Source organism: Gobius niger, assembly GCF_951799975.1.
Source record: "Gobius niger genome assembly, chromosome: 14".
In the NCBI taxonomy this organism is placed as follows: domain Eukaryota; kingdom Metazoa; phylum Chordata; class Actinopteri; order Gobiiformes; family Gobiidae; genus Gobius; species Gobius niger.
Genome location: NC_136865.1, coordinates 18,880,707 through 18,905,260, shown reverse-complemented (window position 1 = coordinate 18,905,260; position 24,554 = coordinate 18,880,707). Strand labels below are relative to the sequence as shown.

The 24,554-nt window shown below is 40.3% G+C and overlaps 1 protein-coding gene across 4 annotated transcripts in view; it reads left to right on the top strand.

The window, feature by feature from the left end:
• The window catches only part of trps1 (trichorhinophalangeal syndrome I), a 131,197-nt gene that overhangs the window by 4,465 nt on the left and 102,178 nt on the right, over positions 1–24,554 (top strand). For all 4 annotated transcript variants that reach the window (XM_079571594.1, XM_079571597.1, XM_079571596.1 and 1 more), the window contains exon 2: positions 19,075–19,409. In XM_079571594.1, the coding sequence (XP_079427720.1) occupies positions 19,397–19,409 (13 nt within the window). In that variant the 5' untranslated portion in view covers positions 19,075–19,396. The remainder of the gene's footprint in view (positions 1–19,074; positions 19,410–24,554) is intronic.

Below are 24,554 nucleotides of genomic sequence, written 5' to 3'. Positions count from 1 at the left end.
TTCTGGCTTTGTGGCTGGATCACTGTTCCGAATCATTTTACATTATTAGTTTTGCTTTATTCTCGAGGATGTGACTGACTTTAGCTCCCCGCCTGCTTCTCGGCTGTTTTTGTCCAATAGAGGCTGATAAAAAGCGGTGCTTGTGGAGTAATAGACGTTGATCTGAAGTTAAGTTTGCCTGCTAAATGGTTGCAGGTAATCTACTGTAGGTGGGGGCTGCACTCATGGATCACTGCGTAATAATGATGTCAACGTGGAGGAAGATCCAATTCACAGTGCCTGTTTTAAATAGCTCTAGAAGAATAAACACTTGAGAGAAAAGCTGAAGTATGATGTGCTAGTAAAAGTTAAAGAAGTAAAAGCAAGTAAAAGAAGAATCGCAGTCATTTCAGAACATGTTTGTAAAGGTCACAATGACAGCTTTAATCTTTGAAAATCCTTTTGGAGACACAATTTGTTTTGTTTCTAAAGGACATTGTATAAAATATTTGCAATCTTTATGATTAACTATTGTGACCATCAATTCAGTCAAAATGTCTATTGAAACCAGTCCAGTACTACTTCTAGAGCCACTACTGCCTTTCTTATATGGCATGGTGGCATGAGAATTCCTTTTATATAGTGTTCAACCTCCTGTGTATTATCTATTAAACATTGTTTCTGATCTGCCACTGATATATAATACAGTGCTACCGTTCTCACTCAGTTATTTGACAGTGTGAATGTTCCTGACGTTGTCATCAGAACTGAAACCTGGTGCTCGCTCTGCCTGGTCCGTTTTGACTCAGAGTACAATCACGTTTCCTGTGCACTGCAGTCAGATGCCTCTTATCATTTTCTCTTCATTATCTGTGATAACAGTTATCCAGTGAGTAATATCTTTGTTGAGTAATTACGTGTTTGGGCAACTGCAATTTTCGTTTTCTGTTTTAGAAATTTGATTTGCATATTGGTCAGTTTTTATCTTGTTAGTAACAGAAAAAAAAAAAAAAGCACAGTCATTGGCCAACCTAGTCGCACTTTGTCTTTTTGGAGAATCCAGGCTGAAATTGCTGAATAAAACACTGCTGTAGCAATAGTGATGCAGTACAGTATGTTGGAAGCTATTGTCATATACCTGTTGCACACTGAGTGAAAGATCTTTTATGGTATCTCACTGTACTTTTATTACAGGTGGAGATAAAGACTGCATCATCCACTCAATTAACATATGTTAAATAGTCAAGTATAATTGGACACTTAATCAATAATATTGACTACTTAGCAGCAGTAAAAAGTATGTGATGGGTATTTACAGTTAGGCTTTTATAGATAATTAATCAAAGCTCTACACGGACCTTCTAAATGCCTGTCAAGTTACTTTCTACACTGCCATGAAATAATTTGATAGACTTAGCACAATGGTTAGCGTTCTCGCCTCACAGCAGAAGGTCTTGGTTGCATTGTGAGGGGTTTGCAGTATCCCCTACCACTAAAAACATGTACAACAGGTTGCAATCTGGGCCCACGAGGTCGTGAATTTCAGTGAGAGTCAATACCACTTGACTTTAGTTTAACATTTCAAACTCTGGTCTCACTTCGACAGCAGGACGTCCCCATGAGGCAGAGCCACAGAGGAATTACTGAAGGGAAGTCAGTTCAGTCATGTGGGTGAGTTATTGGTGATGTGGCCTTTTTAAAGTTTAATCCCCAGAGAACTTAGATTAGCTCCAATATTTTATACTGACCCCGTAGCATATGACGTTTTTGACATTTTACTACCAGCCATTATTACTCACACATTATTATTTTGAGAACAACCCTTTACTCCTCTTATGGCAAGTCTTCTATTTAGTTAGTGTGTTCATTTAATTTTACCTTTGCGTTTTCAGGAATCCCACTTTTTGTAAGTCGCTTCCTTACTCGATTTGATATGAAAAAATAAAAATCACAACTCTCGATAACTTCTTGAACATTTTCTTAATAATGATACTGCATTATTTCAGTAAGCCATTTCAACACAGTACGTTCCATTAAATGTAAAATAAATACATATTTTTTTTCATTAAAATGTCAAAAACGAGTTCAAGTGAAACTGGAAAATTCATAAAATGTGCAAAACGGACCACCTGTTCTGGCATTTTGATGTAAAGTAAGTAATATATATTGTTTTTTGTGAAGTCCTTTCTTCCCGGACCTCAGCAATAATCAGAGTCCAGTATCCTCCTGCGTTGACCAATGAGACGGTCAGGAGGGGAGGGGGAGGAGCTTGATCGTTTACTTTTTAAAATTCTGTTCCTGCTCTCCTAACTTTGCAAACTAAGAAGGGCTTTCTGGTTAAAAAGGGGAGGAACTTGATTATTTACTTTCAAAGTTCACTCTCTCTTCACTTTGCAAACTATCACTTTAAATTAAATCAGGGAGTTACAATAAGGAAGTGATTTAGGCTGCGTTAGGAAACAATGTGTAAATCTCAGTTCGATGCAGGACCCCTGTGATTTTTTGATGTATGTGTTACCGAACATGGCAGTATTATTGGCAGCCCTAATGCTTTATAAACATCTTTCTTTTCCAAGTTATTTGTTTGTGAAGATACAATTTCCTTCCCTCAGACTGTGAGATATACATAATTTCATTCGTTAAGAGCAGAAACGTTTCCCATTGGCATCTCAAATAGCCGTAATCCGGGCCCCTCGATTGCTCCATCTTTCTGATCAAATGTCAAACCCTCCAAAGCGGTTCACAATAAGCAGATTATTGAGACTGCGCCGCGCTGCAGGCTGTTGCTTAAATCCCAATCTCGGAGTTCATTTGTGTACAGTATCCTAAAACTCGGTTAATGCTCGGTTCTCACCGTTTGCGCGCATGCCGCCAAATTAGCCACGGAAAAAGTGACAACGACGCAAGTGCCGTGAATTGGAAGTGATTTATGCCGTTAAGCTTCTTTTGTATCCGCGTTCGTGTTAAAGACTGATGGGAAAAGCAGTTTCGCTTCAAGTACATGAATTGCACGAAGATTTTCTCAAGTCTGTTGATGGTGCGTGTGTCTTTTGAAGTGACTTAATTACAGTTTTGTAATGTTGTAAAATGCAGTTGTAATTGTTTGTTTCGTAAAAGAATGAATTTTTGGGCGATGGTAAAACCCAAATAAAACGCTACATTTGCAGTGTGGGCTTTACGCCGTTGTAGGGATGCACAATATGAGAAAAGACTTTACTGAACCATTTCAACTACTAAACTAAGAAAATCATGACTGAAACTATACTTTTTGCACATTTTTAAAGTCACCATGAGGGTTCGTTTTCGGCCTTAGTCATTTTGCAATGCTTTGCGGCTTTTAGTGATATATACATTGTGCCACCTGACCTTATACTGCGATAATGATAAATTCCTAACGTCTTTCCTGCCCTACTCAATATACTTTCAACAAAAACTACTTTAATTCTTTCTGATTCTTTGTTTTTACCATAGTTGTGGTCACGATCTTTCCTCACGTTAACTTTTGATTCAGACGATGCAGCATTGCCTAACTGAATTTCTGTCTCATTTTTGATTAACTGCTTTCGTCAAACACGCCGGCTAATCCGGGTTTATGATTTCTGTTACCGCTGAAAATGTGGCTTTCCCCTCCATTTTTCCGTCGCTCTCTTGTTCATTATCTCCAAATCTCCTGTTACACTAGACAAGCCTGTTAACGTCATGCTCCATCATACGGTACCCACGGTTCGCGAACGCCTCATTTGGCTGCTCAGCGCTGCAATTACCTTTCACTTCCAGTGTAAATAAGCTCTGACAGTTGTTTGTCGTGGAGATGTTTCCTAGTCATAATACACCGTACCAAGTTTGATGTGGCACTTTTTTTCCCTAGTAGAGTCGAAAGAGTTGGAGAGAACTGTGCAAAAGTTCTTCACTGATTTAATAAGAACTTGGAAGGGTCTTAAATAACTGAAACTATTAGTAGAATCTGCTTTAGACGTGTCATTGTATGTCTGCGTGAGATTGCATTATTAGTCAGGGAAGCTTTAAGCACATTTCTACAATGTTGCTTTTAATTTTGAATAAAAGTACAGCATTTTCCGGACTATAAGTCGCTCTGGAGTATAAATCGCACCAGCCAAAAATGCATAATGAAGAGAAAAAAACATATATAAGTCCCTCTGGAGTATAAGTCACACCAGCCTTGGCATCTACCAGGGCACAGAGGCGTAACTGCACCTTTGACAAGCCTCTCCCGGCAGCACGTTGTCTGAGCACCCATTTTACAGTAAATAAGTCGCACCTGAGTATAAATCGCACCCCCAGCCAAACTATGAGAAACGGAAAATACGGTGCAATGACATTTCCACACAAATTGAACAATATTTGATAATGTCTGTGTTGATTCCTTGGTGTTCGGTATGATTAGAACTGTTGTTTAAACTACAGTAATCCCTCTCTGCATGGTTGACGCAGCTCACTCCCGCTGTAGTCTGGCCTTCACATCTGGCGGCAGAGCGACTGTTCAAAGTGCTCTTTGTCCACACTCCCTGTACGTACATCTGTCGGGGAGAGCCCTGCTGCTGTGGCTGTGCCTGTAATAAAGGCCAGACCATTTACTGCGCCCCATCAAATTAAAGGTATGATTTAAAACAACCAACATGCATGTTCCTTTTTCATTACAGTCTGCGCACACTGGCTCTGCTCCACCACTGTGAAGGAGTAAAAAAAGAAAAAAGAAGTTTCGATTAGAGCTGTGATATTGTACTGACTGAGTGTTGGCTGTAGCGCTGGTTCAACGTGGAGGCGCGGTGGGAAACAGCACGCCCACCGCCTCGCCCCTGGTTTTAAACCTGACGAAGAGAGAGAACAGAGGTTGTCTAGGGCGTGCTAACTGCCTAACCACTGCCTAACAGTGGGATGGGGAACAAACATAATGGGACTAAAGTCAACAGTAGAACCTCAACTTGGCTTGTGGACTTTTACGTTTGTCACTTATGTCACCTGCATGTAAAAGCTTACAGTCTATAGGACAGTCTGATGCCTCCATTTGAAAGCTAAGACTGACAAACCTGATCTAAACAGATATTTTTCCTTGCCCTGTTGCTTTGTTGTCATTGGATTTTTTTGCCCCTTTTTTTGCCACATTTTCATAGTTTTGTCACTTTTTTGTGGCTTTTTTAACTGCATTTTGATCACATTTTTTCCACCTTATTTTTTGTCACTATTTCATCCTCGTTTTCCTTTTGTTTATGTCGTTGTTTTGATGCCTTTGTTCAAGAAGCTTTTAGATTTGGGTCAAGCCAAACTGTACTGCTTGGTTCAGACGGGGGTCAAGATTTTAAATGGGTGAACTAAATAATGACATGAAAACGAAAAAAAAAAAGATAAGTTCAGAAATGAAGACGTCATGTAGAAACTCAACTGCAAACCAGGCTCAAGTCGGGGGTAATAATTATCACTTTACGGCTTCCATTAAATGATCATTTAAACACAGTGTTAATGAAAGGTCTGAGTGTGTGGCTGTTATAATTGTAACCTCTTATCGAGTAGAGAAGCAAAGTGGCTCTTCATTTACATCAAGATCCTTCAAAGCTCCTGTGCACGATACAAAAGTTATTTGATTTGACTGTAGACCATGATCATAAATGTCACAGATTAATCACAAAAACTAATCTCATTTAAAGGTTGAGGTAGATTTTATTGTCCTCATAGGGAAATGTATCATCTGCATTTGACCCATCAAACAACCTTACACAGAAAGGCTCTACAACAAGGTCTGTTTTTTGGATGCTGAGTTTTTTTTTGTTGCAGAAAAGTGCAAGTGCTTGGATGTGACAAACAGAGCTTTTTGAAATGTAAATGAGGGGCACACATCTGGGGGTCTTTGTGCTGCGGGACGAGGAGGTGCTGTCAGAGGCCCACAGTCAGTCACTTTTATCTGGGGGCAGGGCTAAAGACAGAGAGGAGCCAATGGGAGCAGCATGTTTAGGTACTTGTTGTGTTGTTGTGCTGATTGGCTTACGGAGAGCAGAGAGGGTGCAGAATGAGGTTATAACACTGGCCGGTTTCATGCTTTAATGTCATTTGTGTATTTAAGTAATAGAATAGAATAAAAAGAATGAATTCTACTGCTATTTCTACTACCGCTACCACAGTACTTAGTCTGATCTAGGGCTGCATGGCAATCAAACTGAAATTGTCTGAATGGTTGCAATCTTAAACCTCTAAACATGTGCCTGTTCTTTAATGCATGTGACTCTTTAGATTAGCAGTTTATATTTCAGTCTTCTCTCAAAAGTTACTGCTTTGAAATGTGGGGGACTGATCTTTCCAAGCTACTGTGGCCCAACTTTGGAACAAACTTTCTCTCGACTAAGTGGATGCCTATACAAAAAGCATCTAATGACCCGTTTAGGCAAAATGTGTGCAAAGTGTGTGCCGTTGCTATTGATTGTAATTGGTGTATTTTTGAATATGTTGGACTATATGGTTTTAATGTTGTGATGCACCTTGTGTCGGTGGAGAGTTTACTTACTTACTTCAAACACATACTGTATATCTAATCGCAATTGCAGTACTCATCAGAAAATGAGTTCTATACGATTAGGTGTTTTATCATGCAGCCCCATTGTTAATCTCACGATAGATTGTGCTAACACACAAAACAGGAAATCTTCTTTGTACTAAGACTTCTGTGACTGTGTTTGTTGTGAAAGTGGAGATAAACTCGCTTCTACTTTGCACAGAGCAGAGTGAAAAGGAGGCGGGGGAGAGAGAGGGGGCCAAAAGATCACGGGCCATAGTCAGGAACTTTACGGCTGACAGTTAAATTTACTCAGGGCCCACTGTGGTGTGTATGTGTGTGTGTGTGTGTGTGTGTGTGTGTGTATGTGTGTGTATGTGTTAGTGAGAGGGTGGTGGGAGGAAAGGCACAGCAGGGGGCACAGCGTTTGTTCTGGGACATGGCTTTTGGGCTTTTTAGCAGCTCGCACACTCAAGCTGTCCCAGGACGTTCACTATTGAGACACATTCCCTTATCGCTTAGGGACTCTTTCGGTTTTCCTTCATCACAGACTAGTCAGTGAAATTAGTTGAGCAAATAAAAAAAAATGTGTTGAAGAGAAACACGGTGCAGCTTCTGGCCTTGTAGATTTTGGTCAGATATTATGATAGCTTCACGTTTATTCTGACGATTTTTTTTAGTTAGCTCAAGGATCAAGGCTTGAATTAACTAGTTTTATTTGGATTGTCCTTGTTGAAAATGGGTTCAAAGCTACAGCAGTTGCGCTGGTCTAAATTACTGCGACTTTGTGATGACCGCGCAGGTTAACCATTGCATCAACCTACTTGTTTTGAGAACTATTGTAAACTAGGAAATATTGGGATGCAAATTATCTTGCTTGAACGCTCAAATAAATCTAGTAAACAAATTCCAATTCCAATTTTGATTGGATCGCGATTGACTGTGCAGCCCTGCTCTGGCTGCCTGCTTGTGAAGAATGGGTTGACTCCTTGTCGCTTCGTTAAAAGAAACACAGACACAGCTTTTATTATAGATGTCTTGCAGAAGGGTGATGTCATGTGAGTAATTAAAAGCAGTGAAAAGCAACACGAGGTGCATATGTGAGAGTCATGTAATTATAGGTCTTCAACAAGTGGTAAACTGGTTGTAAAAATCAAGGCGTCTTATCAGCTAGCAGCTAGTCTATGTAATGGAAGAACTTGAAAAGGAATGTACTGTTTGGTGACTTAGGTATCAAGAGTAATAGTCTATCCTGACTTTTTTGGCAGGTTTTGAATGTCGTAGCAGCCCATGCAATGACTTGATTCCTGTTGTTTTGCTGCATTGCACCGATCAAATCGAAGAAAAGAGAGAAATTTGATGGAAGCCACACTCATGTCTTCTTGTGACAGTGTTTTCATTCCTGCAAAAACTCGACATTCGTATAATTACTTTGTGTGACAGTACGGTCTGTGGTTCTTCCCCAGTTTTCCTATGTTTTTAAATGTCTCGTGGTCTTTTTCGCGTTGACATCACTCAGGGCCTGCAGCGCCGCTTCTCCGTACAACAGGGAGAGTCTTCCGAGATACTAGACGCGCTCAGCAAGCAAGTATAAAGTCAACATTGTGGCTTGAAAATATTCCGATGTGTGCGTTCAGTTTGTCCAGACTTTTTTCTTTTTCTTTTCCCCCCGTCGGACCTGAGCCACGCACAGGAAACGTCCGACAGTGGAAAGTTATGTGCGTAAATAGATGTGCAAGGTAGTGTTGATTTGGCAAGCGCGACTGACGTAATGTTTGAGCTAACCCAGACAAGCTAACTACTGCACGTATAGGGGGAGCGTAGGGTAGGCGTGGACGTGCACATGCGCCTGACAGAAAAATGGCATTTGCGTGATGATGTTGTGTGTGCTTTTCTGGCAGACCTGTAAGCTTGCTTTCCGTAGAATTCTGAGGAAAAAAAAAAAGACAGGCTCGGCTAAGAGTCAACAATAAACATGTTGATTTATGCAGGCTACCAGTTCCTTCCATTACGCCTACAGCCACCGCTGAAGCCCAGTTTGTTCTCCATTATTTTTGATCTACGGCAGTGTTAGCAGCAGGGAGCAAGGTCAAAATCAGCAGTCCTATGTTGATCTATGCGGCGCTGGCTTCCTGCTACTATCGTACATCAAGGTAACACCGTGCACCAAAGCAGATGAGGTTACTGGGCTTTTCTCCTCTCGCAACCACTGCTCAAATCAGCTGCGCTCCTCCGTTCATTCATTTGGCAAAATCAGACCTCCACCGATGCAGTAGCCCTATCTCGCAATAATAGCTTGAAGTGGGACAGTGTTTCTAGTTCAGGGGTGAATGAAGGGAATTTACAAAAGGTTCCCTGAAGCCATGCAATTTCAAACACTCTCCGACTGAAGCAATTCTTTAGCTCTTGTGGAAGGTGTGTTATTTTACGTTCAATGGTAGAAATTCCCCGAAAGTTCTTTGATTTTCGACAGCATTTCAGATCAACACCAAAATCTTGCTGGTCAATCTATACAGATTTAGGAACTAACCAAGCGTACTGCTGAGAAATAACTATTCCACATTGACACCTTGATTTAGTAGCACATGTTTTGAAAGTGAAGACATCGGATCAGTGCCAGACTGCATTCATCTCTGCGTGTACCTTGAGTGTACCTTTCTAAATTCCGCGTAATCACACCTTATATTGTCCTAATATTGTTCCATTCATTCTTTATCAGTCATTATATAAGGATGTTGCTCATGCGTCTTTTTCAGAGCAACATAAAAGCTTTGGGTGTAGCGCACAAGAGTGAATGGACCACTCCTTCAGCTTTAATCTCCCGGCTCGAACATCTGGTCTATCAAGGTTATCAACTGATTATATTTATGATTTTGTACAATTATTGCTGTCTATTCTATTTGCACAACATGCTCTGGCCTCATTTTGTGTACAGGTTATTAAAAGTGACAGAGACATCTTTATACCATAGATATAGATATAGAGAAAGTGATTGCATGCCTATACTGGAAGGTGTTGCGCCTAACTCAAATCCTTTGCGTTCAAAGTAATTGGACAAGGCCATACCACGTCGAGAATGTCAGATCCCATAAGATCTTGGATACTAAGAGAGGTCTGGCCTGGTTCGTACCTGGATGGGAGTTTGAAGGTGACTGGTGTGTGTGTGTGTGTGTGTGTGTGTGTGTGTGTGTGTGTGTGTGTGTGTGTGTGTGTGTGTGTGTGTGTGCGAGCGGTTAGAAGATACAATGGCTCAAATAGGCAGTCTCGCTTGCATCAGTCTACCCAAGGGCAGGTGTGGCTAAAATAGCTTTCCATTACCGAGTATGAAGTGAATGAATAACGCATGAAAGGAAGCCCAGAAGGAGGGAAGCGACCCCATCAGAAACTGTCAGAGTACTGCAGGTCTTGACGCTAAAGAAGATCCCTCACCAGGGAGTCAATTTAATATAGGGATTTCCTTCAGATTTGCTTTACTTGTACTGCTACTTTACTATTACGGCTGCCAGGTAGGCAACAGTTGTTCAACTGGTTGAGCATTTTCCCTGAATCTAAAGATTGGGGTTGATCTAATCTTTGTGTCCTTGGGCGAGACACCTCCTTTTGCTACAGTGTCTTTGTAGTGTATAGAATGTATGTGAGTGTGAATAGTTACAGGTTACAGTGTGGCATATTTACATACGTGACCCAGATGATGTGATGGTTACATGCATGGCCTTAGGTAAATCATAATCATCACCACCCACACACAAATGTCAGAGTTGATTCCTACTAGTTACCACTTCTTCTTTCCTTTTCGGGTCACCGCAGAAAATGATTTGCATCAGCGATAGATTTGCATATTGATTACACACTTATAAACTCTCCCTCTTGATTGTACGTTTATGGCATATTTGTTCAGCTCACATGGATGAAGATGATACTTGTGGGGTCTTGTTCATTTAAGACGGTGGAATTGATTGGATATGGTGACACCGCGATACATGTAATTCTAGAAACTGCAGCAGCATTTACTGTCAATGCCTTGTGGTGAGTAGAAGTTTCTGACAGGCTGTCCGCTGGGAGCTATCATTGCACCATTTTGAAGCCAAGGTATAGAACCGTATTGCTTTGTCTTTTAAGCTTTCCATCAATCCCCATAAAGAGTGATGCTTCTAACAGGAGCTGTCACTAAGTCCCTTGAAGTGGCAGAAGACGTCACGCACCTGAGGGATCCCAGTAATGTTAGTGTTTCTTTAGAAAAGTCTGAGAGAAACTTTATTGGTTTTGATCAAGATATCAACGGTTTAGGGCAGTGCTGCACAATATTTCTTAACATCATTAGGTTATGCAACAATACACATATCATGATAAACAATGCATCGCAACATTACTATGATTAATGATCTTTTCTTTGCTCACATGGCCTATTACAGAAATGTTCGAGTCAGGATTTTCCTAATACACTTTCATTTTAGCCTTGTTTTTAGGTTCGAGAGAAACAAAACACATTTACACTTTACACCCCGACCTTAAAGGAACGGGCCATCGTTTTTCCCATACTGAGATATGTTCTTACATGAGCTTAGACGAGTTGATGCGTACCCGTCTGGTCTTTGTGCACGCGCTCAGTCACGCTCAGTCACGCTCAGTCAAGATGTTGTTAGCATTTAGCCTCTCCTCCTCTCCTCTATGGGGCTAAACGGTGTTGAAGTTAGAAGCGACCAAGCTCTTCCACGTTTTCCCTATTTAAATACAGTTAGTTAAGTCCACGCAGTAAATCTTCACTTTACTGCGCAGACGTCGAAGTGCTCCAAAGGTGTTATTACGCCTTGCAATATAGTTCCCCTTTTTATCCGTAATGTTTAATTTTGTGTAGCGATACTTGGATCGTGTAACTACTCACGTAACTGTATTTAAGGGAAAACATGGTAGAGCTTGGTCGCTTTTAACTTCACCCCCGTTTGGCCCCATAGTGGAGAGGAGGAGAGGCTAAATGCAACAACATCTTTGGTCTTTTTGAGTGACTGAGTGCACGCGTAAAGACCAGACAGGTACGCATCAACTCGTCTAAGCTCAGGTAAGAACATATCTCAGTATGGAAAAACGGTGGCCTGTTCCTTTAAGTCCTACAAGTTATTACAGATTGTTAAAAATCAGACTACACTGTACTACATTTGGTTAGGTGCTATGTGTCAACTAAAGGTAGGGTAAAATAAAGTAGTGCTGTATTCAAGACAGTTGTCAAACATTGCACTTTTTTTTTTTTATCATGGAGTGTATTTTTATTGTGTGTTTATTGGTAGAACGTAGTTTTTATTGAGGCCACTACTTGTCAAGTCCGACCTAATGCTTTGATGAAGGCTTGTGCTTTCCAAGTGCTTAATCATCTTACTTTAAGTTACTGTATTCTGCGACTCCAAGCTCTAAACAAGAATATGAATTAATTTTAAGTCGGACAAATGTGTTTATAGAACAGCACATCAGCTCATTGGGCTTTTTGCCACATTTTTATCAACTGGATCCAACAGGTGTAACTAAAAACGCATTTCCGACTACTACCATTTTCAGTATGAGTGAAAGCTGAAAAGCAGACGCATCTGTCGAGTCATCTGCTCCCTTCTCTCGCTCAGCTTTTGACGCTAAACCACTGATGAGTCAACATTATGAAGGGAAAAAAAAAGAAAAGTTTCCTCTTTGTGTATTTATTCAGCAAACAAAGTCAGGCTGTTGCTTTGAATCAGCTGTTTTTATAAGAGCGTGCAACACAATGAAATCCACTTTTGACATATGTAATCAAACAAAGATATGGAAGAGTAGTATTAAGTGAAATCCAAGTAACAGGCACGCCCCAAATAACAATATACAGGATATTGTTTACAGACACACTAGACTAAAATTGTGTTTGGAGCAATAATTAGTGAACGATAGCTTAAAAAAAGTAACATCTTGTTGTCAGTTGTGCGTTACGCCAGTCTAAACTATTTGTCACATTCTTCCTTTTGCCAAACAATAAAAACAACTCAAAAGGGCTATAATTTTGTGAAAAAGCACTGTGGTTTCCTGCCTGTCTGATGTGTAATTGATGGAATGTCAAATTAAAAGGCCTCTACAAGACTTTTGAAAACAAACACATTGCGGCTTTACAGCATCAAAAGGAGAAGAAACACTTTAGTAAAAGTACTTTTAGCGGTGTTGAAGTAAAAGTACAAGTAAAAGTGCTCGACAAAAGTGTTACTCAAAGACACTTCACGCAATAAACAGAACATTTATTTTATAGTAGATATTTTTTATTGTTGAAAAAGAGTGTGTTTGCTGTGAGTGGCTGACCTCTCCTGACTGTAACTTTACTTGGAGCGGGACGTCTCCACCCCGTCTCCATGGAGATGTTGACGAAAGACAGCCAAATATGAATTTCTAAGTAGGGCCTCATCCAAATCCTTTTTGTCTTTTATTACTCACTGCAAAAATAGCTTTTTCTGTGTCTCGCTGGATATTAGAAGTATGTTTTAAACAATAGAATAAAAAATGTTAAGCAGTGTACCTTTAAAGGTGCACTATGCAACGTTTTATGTGAGAAAAAAAGGCACATTTTACCTTTTAGTGACTCAGTGGCGTTATGGGTGCAGCATGGCACCTTTGCCTTCCCTCCCAGTGGCCTCTATGACGCTACAGGATCAATTGTTTTTCGGGGTTCGTACCAGAAGCTGCCTAGAAACCCCATAACAATTGATTCTGGAGCAACATAGAAAGAAAGGTGCCAAGCTGCACCCATAACACCACTGAGTCACTTAAAGGTCAAATATGAGTTTTTTCCCCCACATAATAGTGCACCTTTAATGATCCAGTTTGACTCACTTCTCCTCATGGTCTGTTCTGTAGATGGGTTCCCGTTTCTCGAATCCTCCGCAGTGACAATGTTTACGTACATTGCACATAATGTATATAATTGTGTCTACTCTGGGCTACTGTAGTCGCTAGTGTGTTTTTTTTACAGACAAGGGGCCATGTGCTCGATCGGTTTAGGCTAACATAATCATCATAATGTGCACTTGCAGGACAAATATGCAAATAAAAGACATACAATTAAAGGAAATATGCCGTTTATCAATTTACTTGTGATGGAAATGTTCGGAACAGACTTTATAGTATCAGTACGAAAGCTTTTCTGTCTCTGTTCCCTTGGTGATAAATCGCTTTTGGGATATCCAAAATATTGTCTGTTCGTCGTGTCGGGATCAGCACGATTTGTAGAGCCCCACACAGCACAGGTGTGAACCATTGCTTCAGGATGATGTCAATGATCCTTAACACAAACAATGCGTGCTCATACAAATGCATTAGGAAAAATTTAGTTAAGAAAAACGGACATCCAACCATATACGGACGAAATGAAAATCTGTTTAATCTGTTTAATCTGTACCTTCGTTATGTCTATTTGATGTGTCTGTTTGTCATACTCGTGGTTTGTTCTGAATGAAGATGAATGTAATTGGTAAAGATGTCAAGAACCGCTTCAGACTGTAGCTGGGATCCAAACAATAAAACCGACCCAATAATTCAACTCAGATGCAGCAGAGACAATGCTGCTCTGTGTAAAACATGACGGCTAAAACCTCTCATCTGACTGCACCAAAAAAAAAAAAAAAGGCTCACAAAGACAGTCATTTTCTGCCGGCGAACGGTGGAAATACGTCTGAAAGACCGGGAAGAAACTGAAGTAATTTGTTTGACCGCCATGTCATTGGAAGCGGCATTAGCAATAACAAATCACAAAACAATAAAAGATGGAGACAAAGATGAATGAAAAGGCTTGCGTTTCATGGTAGAGTATGACAGAAAATCAATTTGCATGTTTATAAGTCTTCCCCGGTCTTCGATATACACGCTTTTGTGCAAAATCAGTGCGTCGTCATGATTGGTGTGTTGGGAGTGTGTGTGTGTGTGTGTGGAGTTCCACGGGCCGGACCAAATTGGAAACAGAAAAACAAACATTCTCCCCTCCCTCCTTGCTCCAACCCCCCCCTCCCATCGTCTGCTGGCCAGTGGTGCAGTCCAACCTGTCTGGGACAATGTAATGGTCTATAGTCGGAACGGACCACACACGAACGTCCAGAGGGGGGATAGAAAGAAAAGAAAAAAAAAATAACACAAGAGGAGGTATCTGTAGCCAGCCACTATGACAGTTGGAAAAACAGAGGATGAAGAAGCCGTGATGGATTGATGGAAAAGACATCGATGCGAAAAGGGAAAAGAAAGTGAGAGAAAAAAAAAAGTTGATGGAAGTGATGTGTGAGCAGTGATTCACAATCTTTTCAGATCACCGAAATATTTAGCGGACAAAATAGAAAGGAGATTCAAACCAGGTATAAATAGATGCCAAGCGCTGCACTGTGTACAATGTGTGTTAAATGATCATGACTGCAACATTAGGTGACGCAATATCCATTTCGGAAGAAGCCACAATATGTATCTCTGCTTTTGTTTTTTTGCTTACAGGAAAAAGTTAAAATGATGGAAAGTCAAATACTGTATAATGCAATTCTTATATCATGCAGCTGAAGTCAAAAGTACTTGTTGGCTGTTGTCATTGCACTTAATAGTTTTACATCATTCAGGACTAAAACCAATCAAGGCTTTAGTGGAGTCTAAAACAGGCAAAACAAAAACAAAACATGACTTACAGGAATAGGGCTGACTACCTTTAAACAATACCAGTATGGTATGGTATCAGGAAAAAAAAGTTAAAGGTACTACTGGTATCGAAAAGCGGGTCGCCTTCAGCGACCAAGTTTTGATGCCTTTTATAGTCCATAAATTCACATCATTGCTTTGTTTTCTGGCTCTAGATGACAGATATTGTAGTATACAGCAGGTATTGAAAAAAGTATCGTTCAGGTATCGGTATCGCAAACCAAGTATTGTAAAAAAAAAGAATAGTAATGGTCCCAGCCCTTGATACAAATAGGAACCACATCAGAACATAAGAACTGCAAAACACTCCAATGTACCACCAGAAAATACTTTGAGAACTGCTAGTATTGAGCTGTAAACCATTGCAGAATATTGAGAAAGGAGCAGAAAATGAGCAGTTAGGATGAGTCAGAGCTCAGCAGGCAAAATATTTACTTTTTAAAAACTCTTGTGCTTTCACTAATGAACAAGTCGCCCTCCTGTTTCTCCCTTTTCTTTGTTCTGCGTTGTCAGCTCGGATGGCAGCGTTTTATTGTGCGATCCATCATCGCAAAAGTAGGTGCGAGAGACTGTGTGTGTGTGTATAAGAGTCTAGTAATTTGACTGTGTAGATTTTATGGCCTGGGGGAAAATAATCGTTTTCCTCTCGCTCTGTGAGGAGAGATGAGCCTTAAATAGACTCCACGTAACAGTGAGTCAGTTGGCTTCGAGGAAGTTATCTTGGGACATTGTACCAATTCATTCCCAATTCATGCTCACTGAGTTTTAACCACTTTTGAGGGTGTTATATTCCTTTCAGCTGTTACCCTCTGGGGTTGACACAAAACAATTGTTTAATCCTTACATATACTATACTGAACTATACAACTATACTTCAACTATCAATGCACGAATGACTGGCTCAGGAATTAGGGCATGCATCCATGAGTCCAAAAGCTTTGAATCCAGCTCTGGTAGTGCATTCTGTGCTCCACTCTTCGCACATGTTGCATGTGGTGGCGGTCGGAGGCGCGGATGGTGCAGATTGGCATTTTTCACCTCAGGGCAGCGTTGGCTGTATACGTTGCTAATACGTACCACCTCCAAGTGCAGGGAGTGAGTGAATAAAATGTTGAGCAGCTGGAAAAGCACTATGAATAGAATAGAATAGAAAAAACTTTATTGTCTACCATACACAAGATGGCAGAAATTTGCCTTTGGCTTGCTCATACATTCTACACCTATAAAGACAAATGGTACAAATCACTACTACCTCAAACACTTCTACTACTACTAATTAGGGCTGGGAAAAAAAATATCGGATTGGATTTGGATCACAGTACTTTTTTGGTGCAATACCAAGTATAGATGCTTCATCAAGTATCGCAATACTTTCAATACTTCTGTTTGGTGGTATTTTTTATCACACACTTTTCCAGGACACAGCACTTTCTTACAATTTGTGTTAATGCACTTTTAATCTTAACACTTTATTAAATGTCAAATAGTGTTTGGTTCATAAACTTTGGACACATGACTTTTTACACATTTTAAGATAAATATATTACTTATCACGATTACTTACTGTATCGCAATACGTATTGGATCGGCCCCTAAGTATCGTGATACGTATCGGATCGTGACAAAAGTGGATCGTCCCAGCCCTACTACTAATACTCCTCTACTTTCTATCATCATCATTATAGGGGGAATATCTTTCACATCCAGATCAGTAGAAAGTAATGTAGGTAATTTGATTCGTCCACATTATAAAGTTTGATACAAAAGTTTGTGGTGGGATTTCTGGGGAACACGATAAAAAGCCTAAGATGCATCACATATTTTTTAGGTTATAAGAGTTTGAAGTTTCAAAATCTTGTTTTGTCTAAAGTATTGTTCTCATAGCAACCACCCACAACAAAGTATGTGTCATGCTCCTGTCTGTTACTCCAGAGACCATGCTGATCACCTCAAGGAAAAAGTTCACTTAGCAAACTTTCAAAGCGCTACTGTTTACATGGATATTAAAAACCAACGAAATAGCACTGTGAAGTAATCCATTGCTCCTCAACTCATTATGTCAATATGTTTACTTGCGGAAAATAATCTTTATGTGTCAGTGAAGCTGTCCACTGTCAACTATTAGACATGCGGCGTGCCTGCTCCCAGACCATTGAAAGTGACCTGAGGAAATTGGCTTCGTCTAAATACAGACTCGGATTTAGATTTGCGGTAAGAGGGCAAAGATGGATGGAAAGAAGCTGAAAGAGGAGTAGAAGGAGAAGAAGAGAGGGGTGGCAGGACGAGGGGGCGGCGCTGCTCAGACACAGGGTGGAGTGAGTTTTGTGGTTGGGGCAACAAAAGGGGGAACCGAGAGAAGTGGCTGAGCTGATATGTCAGACTGGAATTACTGAATCAAGTCATTGTGATCACCAGCGGTTCAAACCACTGGGAAAATTGTATCTGGCAAACGCAGACAGGGCTTTGCTAACATATGATTGAGATGTTCAATAATACAGTTATCAATATCCAAAATGGGAAATGTTTGAAGAGGATATTACACACGCACTGATTGCCACAAGCTAATTTTAATTAATGTGTTGTCATATAATGAGCGAGTGCTGGTAATTCTCTGGCAAAAGATTAGTGTGTCATAGTAAATCTCGCTCAAACCTCGCTGTCCCCAGTACTGGACTTTGAATGTGATCAGCAAATGTTTTTCTTTTTTTTACTTAAAGGGCCTAGATGCAATTTGTTCATTTTTATACTCACTACTGCCACCTCAGGTCTTACGCGTAACTGCACCTTCTATATTAAAGGGATATTTCAGGATTTTTGACATAGGGCCTCATTTCCTAGTTATCCAGAGTGTTGCTGATTTCTGGAGATATTTTCTTTTTTTGTAATTCATGCAGTTCTTGTAGTTTAAGAGTTACGTGGCACTAGGCTTGTGCTAGGTTAGCGCATTTCTATGGTATCAGCTAGCCTGTATTAAAAACAGTCACTTATAACGCCAGACTAACGATATAAAATAAGTTATATTTGAGCAGCATCAGCTTCGTGGTTGTATAAGCTACGCAGCGGCGGAGTGATCTGCTAGAAAATAGTCCCTCAAAATGTGATCATTCATGTGATGCAAGGTCAGTTATATTTCAAAAATGATCAACACAGACATTTATGTGGGTAGTCTGGCGTTATAAGTGATTTGCCTCAGGTGCACTGTGGAGTGTGTCAGACTGTTTATAATGCAGGCTAACTGTTACCATAGAAATGCACTAGCCTAGCGCCACAAAACTCTTCAAATATAAGAACTGCATGAATCACAAAAAAATCCAGAAATCAACAACACTCTGGATAACTAGGAAATGAGGCCCTATGTCAAAAATCCTGAAATATCCCTTTAAGCTCGTGCATGACGGCCATTCGGACATGAATTAACACCTTTTTGAGTGACAGTGCAGGATTGGGGTGAATAAGTCTGAGCTTATTGCTGGAACGCAATGTAGGGGGAAGAAAATACTTAATTTGAACATTTTTAGGTATAGTACCTTTAAAGTGAGAAGCTAAAAAGAAAGAAAACAATTCCCAGAGAGTTACATTTTAACCTAAATCTCTCCAAGTCTCTATTTTAAACAGCAGTAGTGCGTTATGTATATCTCAGGCCTCTAAAACAGTCCTCACATGTGGAAGACGTTGTCCGCTGTCAGCCACGGCGATAAAACTAAATTGGTGCTATTACCAAAGGTTGACCCGCTCTGGTCTCTGCAGGGCACTAAATATTATTACATATTGCGCGGCTTTGATCAGCGAGTCAATTCAGACGTCTCCGTTCAAATTGGTTCCCGAAAACGCGATATTTAGCTCCATTTGAAATCTGGCTTGAATCGAGAAAGCGGTAAATGTTGAACAATTCCTAAATATGATTTGTCTGTAATTTCTTTCAGGTGCCTTACGCCGACGGACCGAGCGAGACCGAAGGAGATGAGCGCCGGGGTTTGAGCGTTTCTTCCGCGGATGTACAAACGCTGCCATACCATAAGTGACTTTTTTTTTCCTTTTTTTTTTTTTTTTGACAAAGCTGGTCTCATTTTGGAGTTACATGTTGCACCTTGAAAATGAAGGGATATTAGTGCACGCCTGACGCAGTGAACAGTGCTTCCTTTTCACCGAGCGGCGGACAGAGGGAGTTGTGGAGCGGCTGCGAGGAGAGGTACCACCAGAACTACACCTAACATCTGCCGCTGTCCATGATGTACTGATAACCTCATGAATGCAAGAGGTAAGACATTGTAAAGATAATTGTGTATCCCCTCCCATTAAAACGCTTTCACTGCACCCTCATTATGTTTGGCTGCTGTTAGTTCTGCTGAAGTTATTACAGTTTGCTCAGACGTATATTTGAGGTTGAAGAGGAAGGAAACAAAGCGGAGGTGGTGTCTGTGGCTTTGACTTATCGTCAATAGAAGGTAAATTGTAGCTTTGTTTGCTGAGTTTGCAAACATTACCCATCGCGTACTTGCTGCGTATTCCCGCGTTTCAAAATGAGCCTGTGTGCTTTATCTGCAGTCAGCTATATTGCAGCACGCGCGGTAGTAGTACGACCTGCTTGACCGCATTATTATTTTGTCATGAGTATTTGAGAAACCCGATATATTCAATTTTTTGCAAAGTCCCGGTTCTACTACTTTTTTTTTTACCTTTGTCATCAAGTGCACATCACAAATACAATCTCGCGTTACCCTCTCGTGTCTTTTGTGTTGCAAGCTCCTGGTGGTTTCCTTTTTCTTTGTCACACCTCAAGGCCTGTTTTATCTCGCTGCCTCAACACTTTTCACAGAGACCACTTTTAAGAAAAAAAAAAAAGAAGAAAAAAAAGTCATTGTTTCTGGAGCGGGACATTTCCACTTTGATTTTCAATGTCATTCTTTACTGCTTAAAAGTGACACTTTAGCTCAATGCCTTTCTCTTGTGTGGCGGCCGTAAGCTTGATAAAAATCGCAGGAATATGTGAGAAGTGATGCTGTCAGGGATATTCTGGTATTTTCTATTCCGTTAACAATTTCAGAAAATTGCTTTGACACGTTTTTTTCTAATCAAAACCACGTTTGAGAAAACAATTTACCAGCAAACCCACACTGAGGTTCTCTTTCAGAAAATAGTCATGTTTTGTTTTCGTGATCAAAATACCTCCTCGTGTCAAAAACATGAACCCACTAAAGCCTTCTAGAATGTAACAGAACGATTTATTTTACATCTAAGGACGAAGGGAAGACTATGACACGAGTTATTCATTAAAATTGAACAAATGTATTTATTTGTGATACAGGAAAAACAGTTATAAACTCCTTTTTTGTCCAATCATTTGTTTGCTTCGATTGATTTGTTTAAAGCCACACCACGTAGAATTTTACCCAATAAATAAAATTGCAACACAAGCATTTATTTTATGACAGATATTTTCATCATTGAAAAATACCTCATAAATGTACAAACAAACATTTATGAGGCTCAGCCCTCCTCAGATATGACTGTATACTTTACCGGGAGTGGGTACGTCTCCAGCTCGTTTCCATGGAGATGTGACGAAATGCTATAGAATTTGAGATTTAAACAGGTTAGTTTTTCATCCAAATCCATCCTTTTATTACACACTGCAGTAACAGCATTTTCTGTGTTGAGCTGGTCATTAGGAGCATGTCTTGTTTCGCCAGCCACAGTATAGTCCAAAATGTTACGCAGCGTACCTTTAAAGTTGACTATAATCACATCAATGGCGTCAAATCCATCTCGTTTGCCCATAGGCCGCTGTTAAAGTCTGTCTGTTTGCGCATGGTTCTCATTATGTGGTCTTTGCTCGGTGATGTTGCTGAGATTGCTTTGTAGCTGCCTGATGCTTTTAGCTGTGGTCGGCCCGTGCGCTCACACAGGGGCTAACTGTCTCCTCCTGTATGTTTGCATGCCTTTTCGAAAAGCTCCATCTCTGCACGTGTTACAGAGTAGTGCATGTCGCGGGTCGGCCCGAGTCCTTTGATGTGCCGGTTTCCAAGTCAGATTTGGCAAATTCCGGAGGAGACGTCGCGGGCGAGTTGCTGATGGAGGCGTGATGAGATTAAGACTTTTACACAAATCTGCGGCACTTCTGAGGGATGTTACTTTCATACATACACTTGCACTTGAAGATGTCAGTCCTGATACTATTCCTTTACAACAGATGGACAGATTTTTTTGGGGGGGAAAAACGCACGGCAACGCAAAAACGTGCCAAGTTCCGTTTTAGGCGAAATATTCCTAATTTAAAGGTGCATCAAGCAACTTTTTATGTGATTTTTTTTTTTTTAATATTTGTGCGTATTTGACCTTGTAGTGACCCGTGGCTGTATGAGTGGTCAACATGGCGCCTTTACTGTCCCTCACAGTGCTCTCTGGGATGCTCCAGGATCGATTGTTTTCAAGGTTTTCACCGTTGACGGAGCCTCCCACCAGAAAACCTACACAACAATTGATCCTGGAGCGTTGTAGAGGCCACCGCGATCGAAAGTAAAGGCGCCATGCTGACCACTCATACAGCCACTGGGTCACTACAAGGTCAAATACGCACAAATATCAACTTTTTTTTCCGCATAAAAAGCATTTTGTTTTAGTCTTGACTTTGTGCATTGTCTCCTCGAAGGAAACACACAATTCATAACTCCGTAGCATCCCTCACGATTTAATTTTTCTTTGCCAAAAAACTGTGCTGGATGCTTTGAACATATCGGCTAAACGATCCTGTCTCTGGCTCAGTATAAACATGATGAGTGACATCATTTGTCAAACCTGTCGTGCACTGCTGCGAAGAAATGTATTACCTTTGCAGAAGTGACAAACCACTGGCCCCTCCCTAAGTCAGAAGCATGTGTTGAAGTGCACTCAATATGACAACTACATGGCTCAGCAGTGTAGAGTGTCATTTTAGCCTCCGGGATACAAAGTCTGTTTTGCAAGCTGAATTACAATAAAACTAATAAATAACTTAAGGCAATGACAAACTGCGCAGCTCAAACTTCTATATGTATACTATGTGACATTTACTTAGAAAAGTAACACAGTTTGAGAAGAATGAAAACAACACATCTCAAGTTGAAACAAGGGCACGAAAAGCCTTGAAAATGCAGGAAACGGTGATAAAGATAGCAGCAGGATTTTGGGTGTCACTTGTATTTCATGCCTGACGAAGGCGCCGGGACGTCACGAGAAGCGCTATGTGCTCTCTATGTGCTGGTTACCTGTTGGCCTATTTGCACCTAAATGGGTCAGCAGCTGCGTCTTTGTTTGTGTGATGAGCTCATCTTTTTACAGCGTGACATCCTATGACAGGTTTATATTTCAACCTATTTGCATTTCAACACAGGGGGGTTTCACATATAGACACACACAAACACTATCCATGGCAAATCAAATCCCAAATATCGGGTTACTGTTAGGGTGTATGTTTAAAACTAATAAAGGAGGACTTACCAGCCGTCAGTGTAATCAATGACTTCATTTGTTAGTGTGGACAGAATGACTCGTTTAAAGGACACAGAATCAATCACTGATCAATCTCACATTTGTGCATTTCCACCTACTTTATTAACTATTCATTTAGGTTCTATACTGAATAACAATCTGGATAACATATGCTTTCTATTGGATATCCATAACATTGTTTTTGTTTTAATCATGCACATTTTAGTATCCTTGCATAATATTGGAAGAGTTCATTTGCAAAAACAGATGAGTGCCACTTAAAAAACTCAACGTATGCTCAAATATTTCTCTTGACATAGCAGTGTTTTTCATTACCAGGTCTGTTTCAGTGCCATGAAAATATAAAGTCGCTAGTTCTTAATGAAATTTACACAACTTTAGTTTCACAAGTGTCATCTTAAGAGTACAGCAACAAATATCCAAAGCAATTCAGAAGGGGAAGTCAAAACGGAGATGTCTGCTTTTGTATATTAACTCTTTATTTAGTCAGTGTCTCGCTTCCTCACTAAGAACGCGAGCCCTCACTTCATTATACTGTACATCTCTCATAGAATTCCTGTGTCTCTTCCCTGATTGTGCAGATAAGAATGTTTGCCGATTTCTTCAAACTGAACCACTTCCCGTTTCACTGCAGTAATAGGAGCTGTTTGTTGCTAGAGCTAAATAGATAGTTAAATATATTAACTTAAAGCAGTATTTTCTAGATTTAGACTAACACATTGTTATGTATGTGTCTTGATCTAGAAGTTGTACCACAAAAAAGTAAAAAAAAAAAAAGAAGCTTAATATTGGATCTTGAACACATTTGTTGCTCTCTGTGAATGTTAGGTAATTATTTGACAATCGGTGCTTAGTCACTGATGTTCATTATTGCTCCTGGTATTTCTTCAGTTTAAAAAACATTAATCCGATTATTATTGCTGTGAAAAACGAACAAAGCACTGAACCTATTTCAGTATCCTCTGTTTCTGTGTTTGCAGCTGAGCGGAGGGTGAAATCCATTAATCAGATTAGGTTAGAAACTGGCCACATAGTGAGAGCAGACCAGAGCCCTGTTACAGCGACTGCATGTTTCAAGGATATTACACCACACAATTACTGTGCAGGCCTAGTGTCTCATGGTCTGTCTGAGCATTACTTCAATGTGAAAAGGGCCAGTTTGATCTAATATGAGCGTCTTCTATTGGCATTTTAGCTTTTTGATATTTTTCTTTCTTTGTTTTGTTTTTTTTAGCCTATATGGGAATTTTCCTGTCATGACGGTTCATGTTTATTTCCTTAAGTTGTAACTAAAGCCTTTTGCTGCTTCTGAAAGTCCACACTTCACAATGATTGGTTGCATTGGCTCGCTCAGTCTCTCAATAAGAGGAGTGAGAGGGAAAGGTGTCTGTGTAACTATTTTATAACGATCCCCAAAACAGCAGATTGTCATAGGGATCAGATTTCAATGTATTTTTTATTTCCATATCGCCCAGCTTTGTGAATTGAGGACTATCGGCTGCTCTTTTGATGCTTCTCATTGTGTTTACTGCCAGATTTTTTAAAGCTGTAAATGTGCAAAGAAGTTTCCCACACTAACGTATGTTGAACTAATTTCCCCTGGTTGTTCGGTTTGTGTCTGTGGCAGAGCATTGTTGTGGGTGTGCACAGAGCAGGGTGTGTTTTTGTTCAGTTTAGCTGCACTGAGGAGTTGTAGCCAACTGAACAAGTGTTAACAAGCTGAGCACAGACTCTATTTATTTAATCCATATGTTGGGGAACCATACAGCTGTGTGCTGCTGCTCTGTCTGGGAGGAAAATCACTCTCCCAGACTGTCTGAGGTACAGCAACCACTGCCAAGTCAGCCTGAATGAGGCTCCTGTAGTCCAGGGAACACTTCATTCAGTCAGCGATTTCTTATCACACTCAACTGGA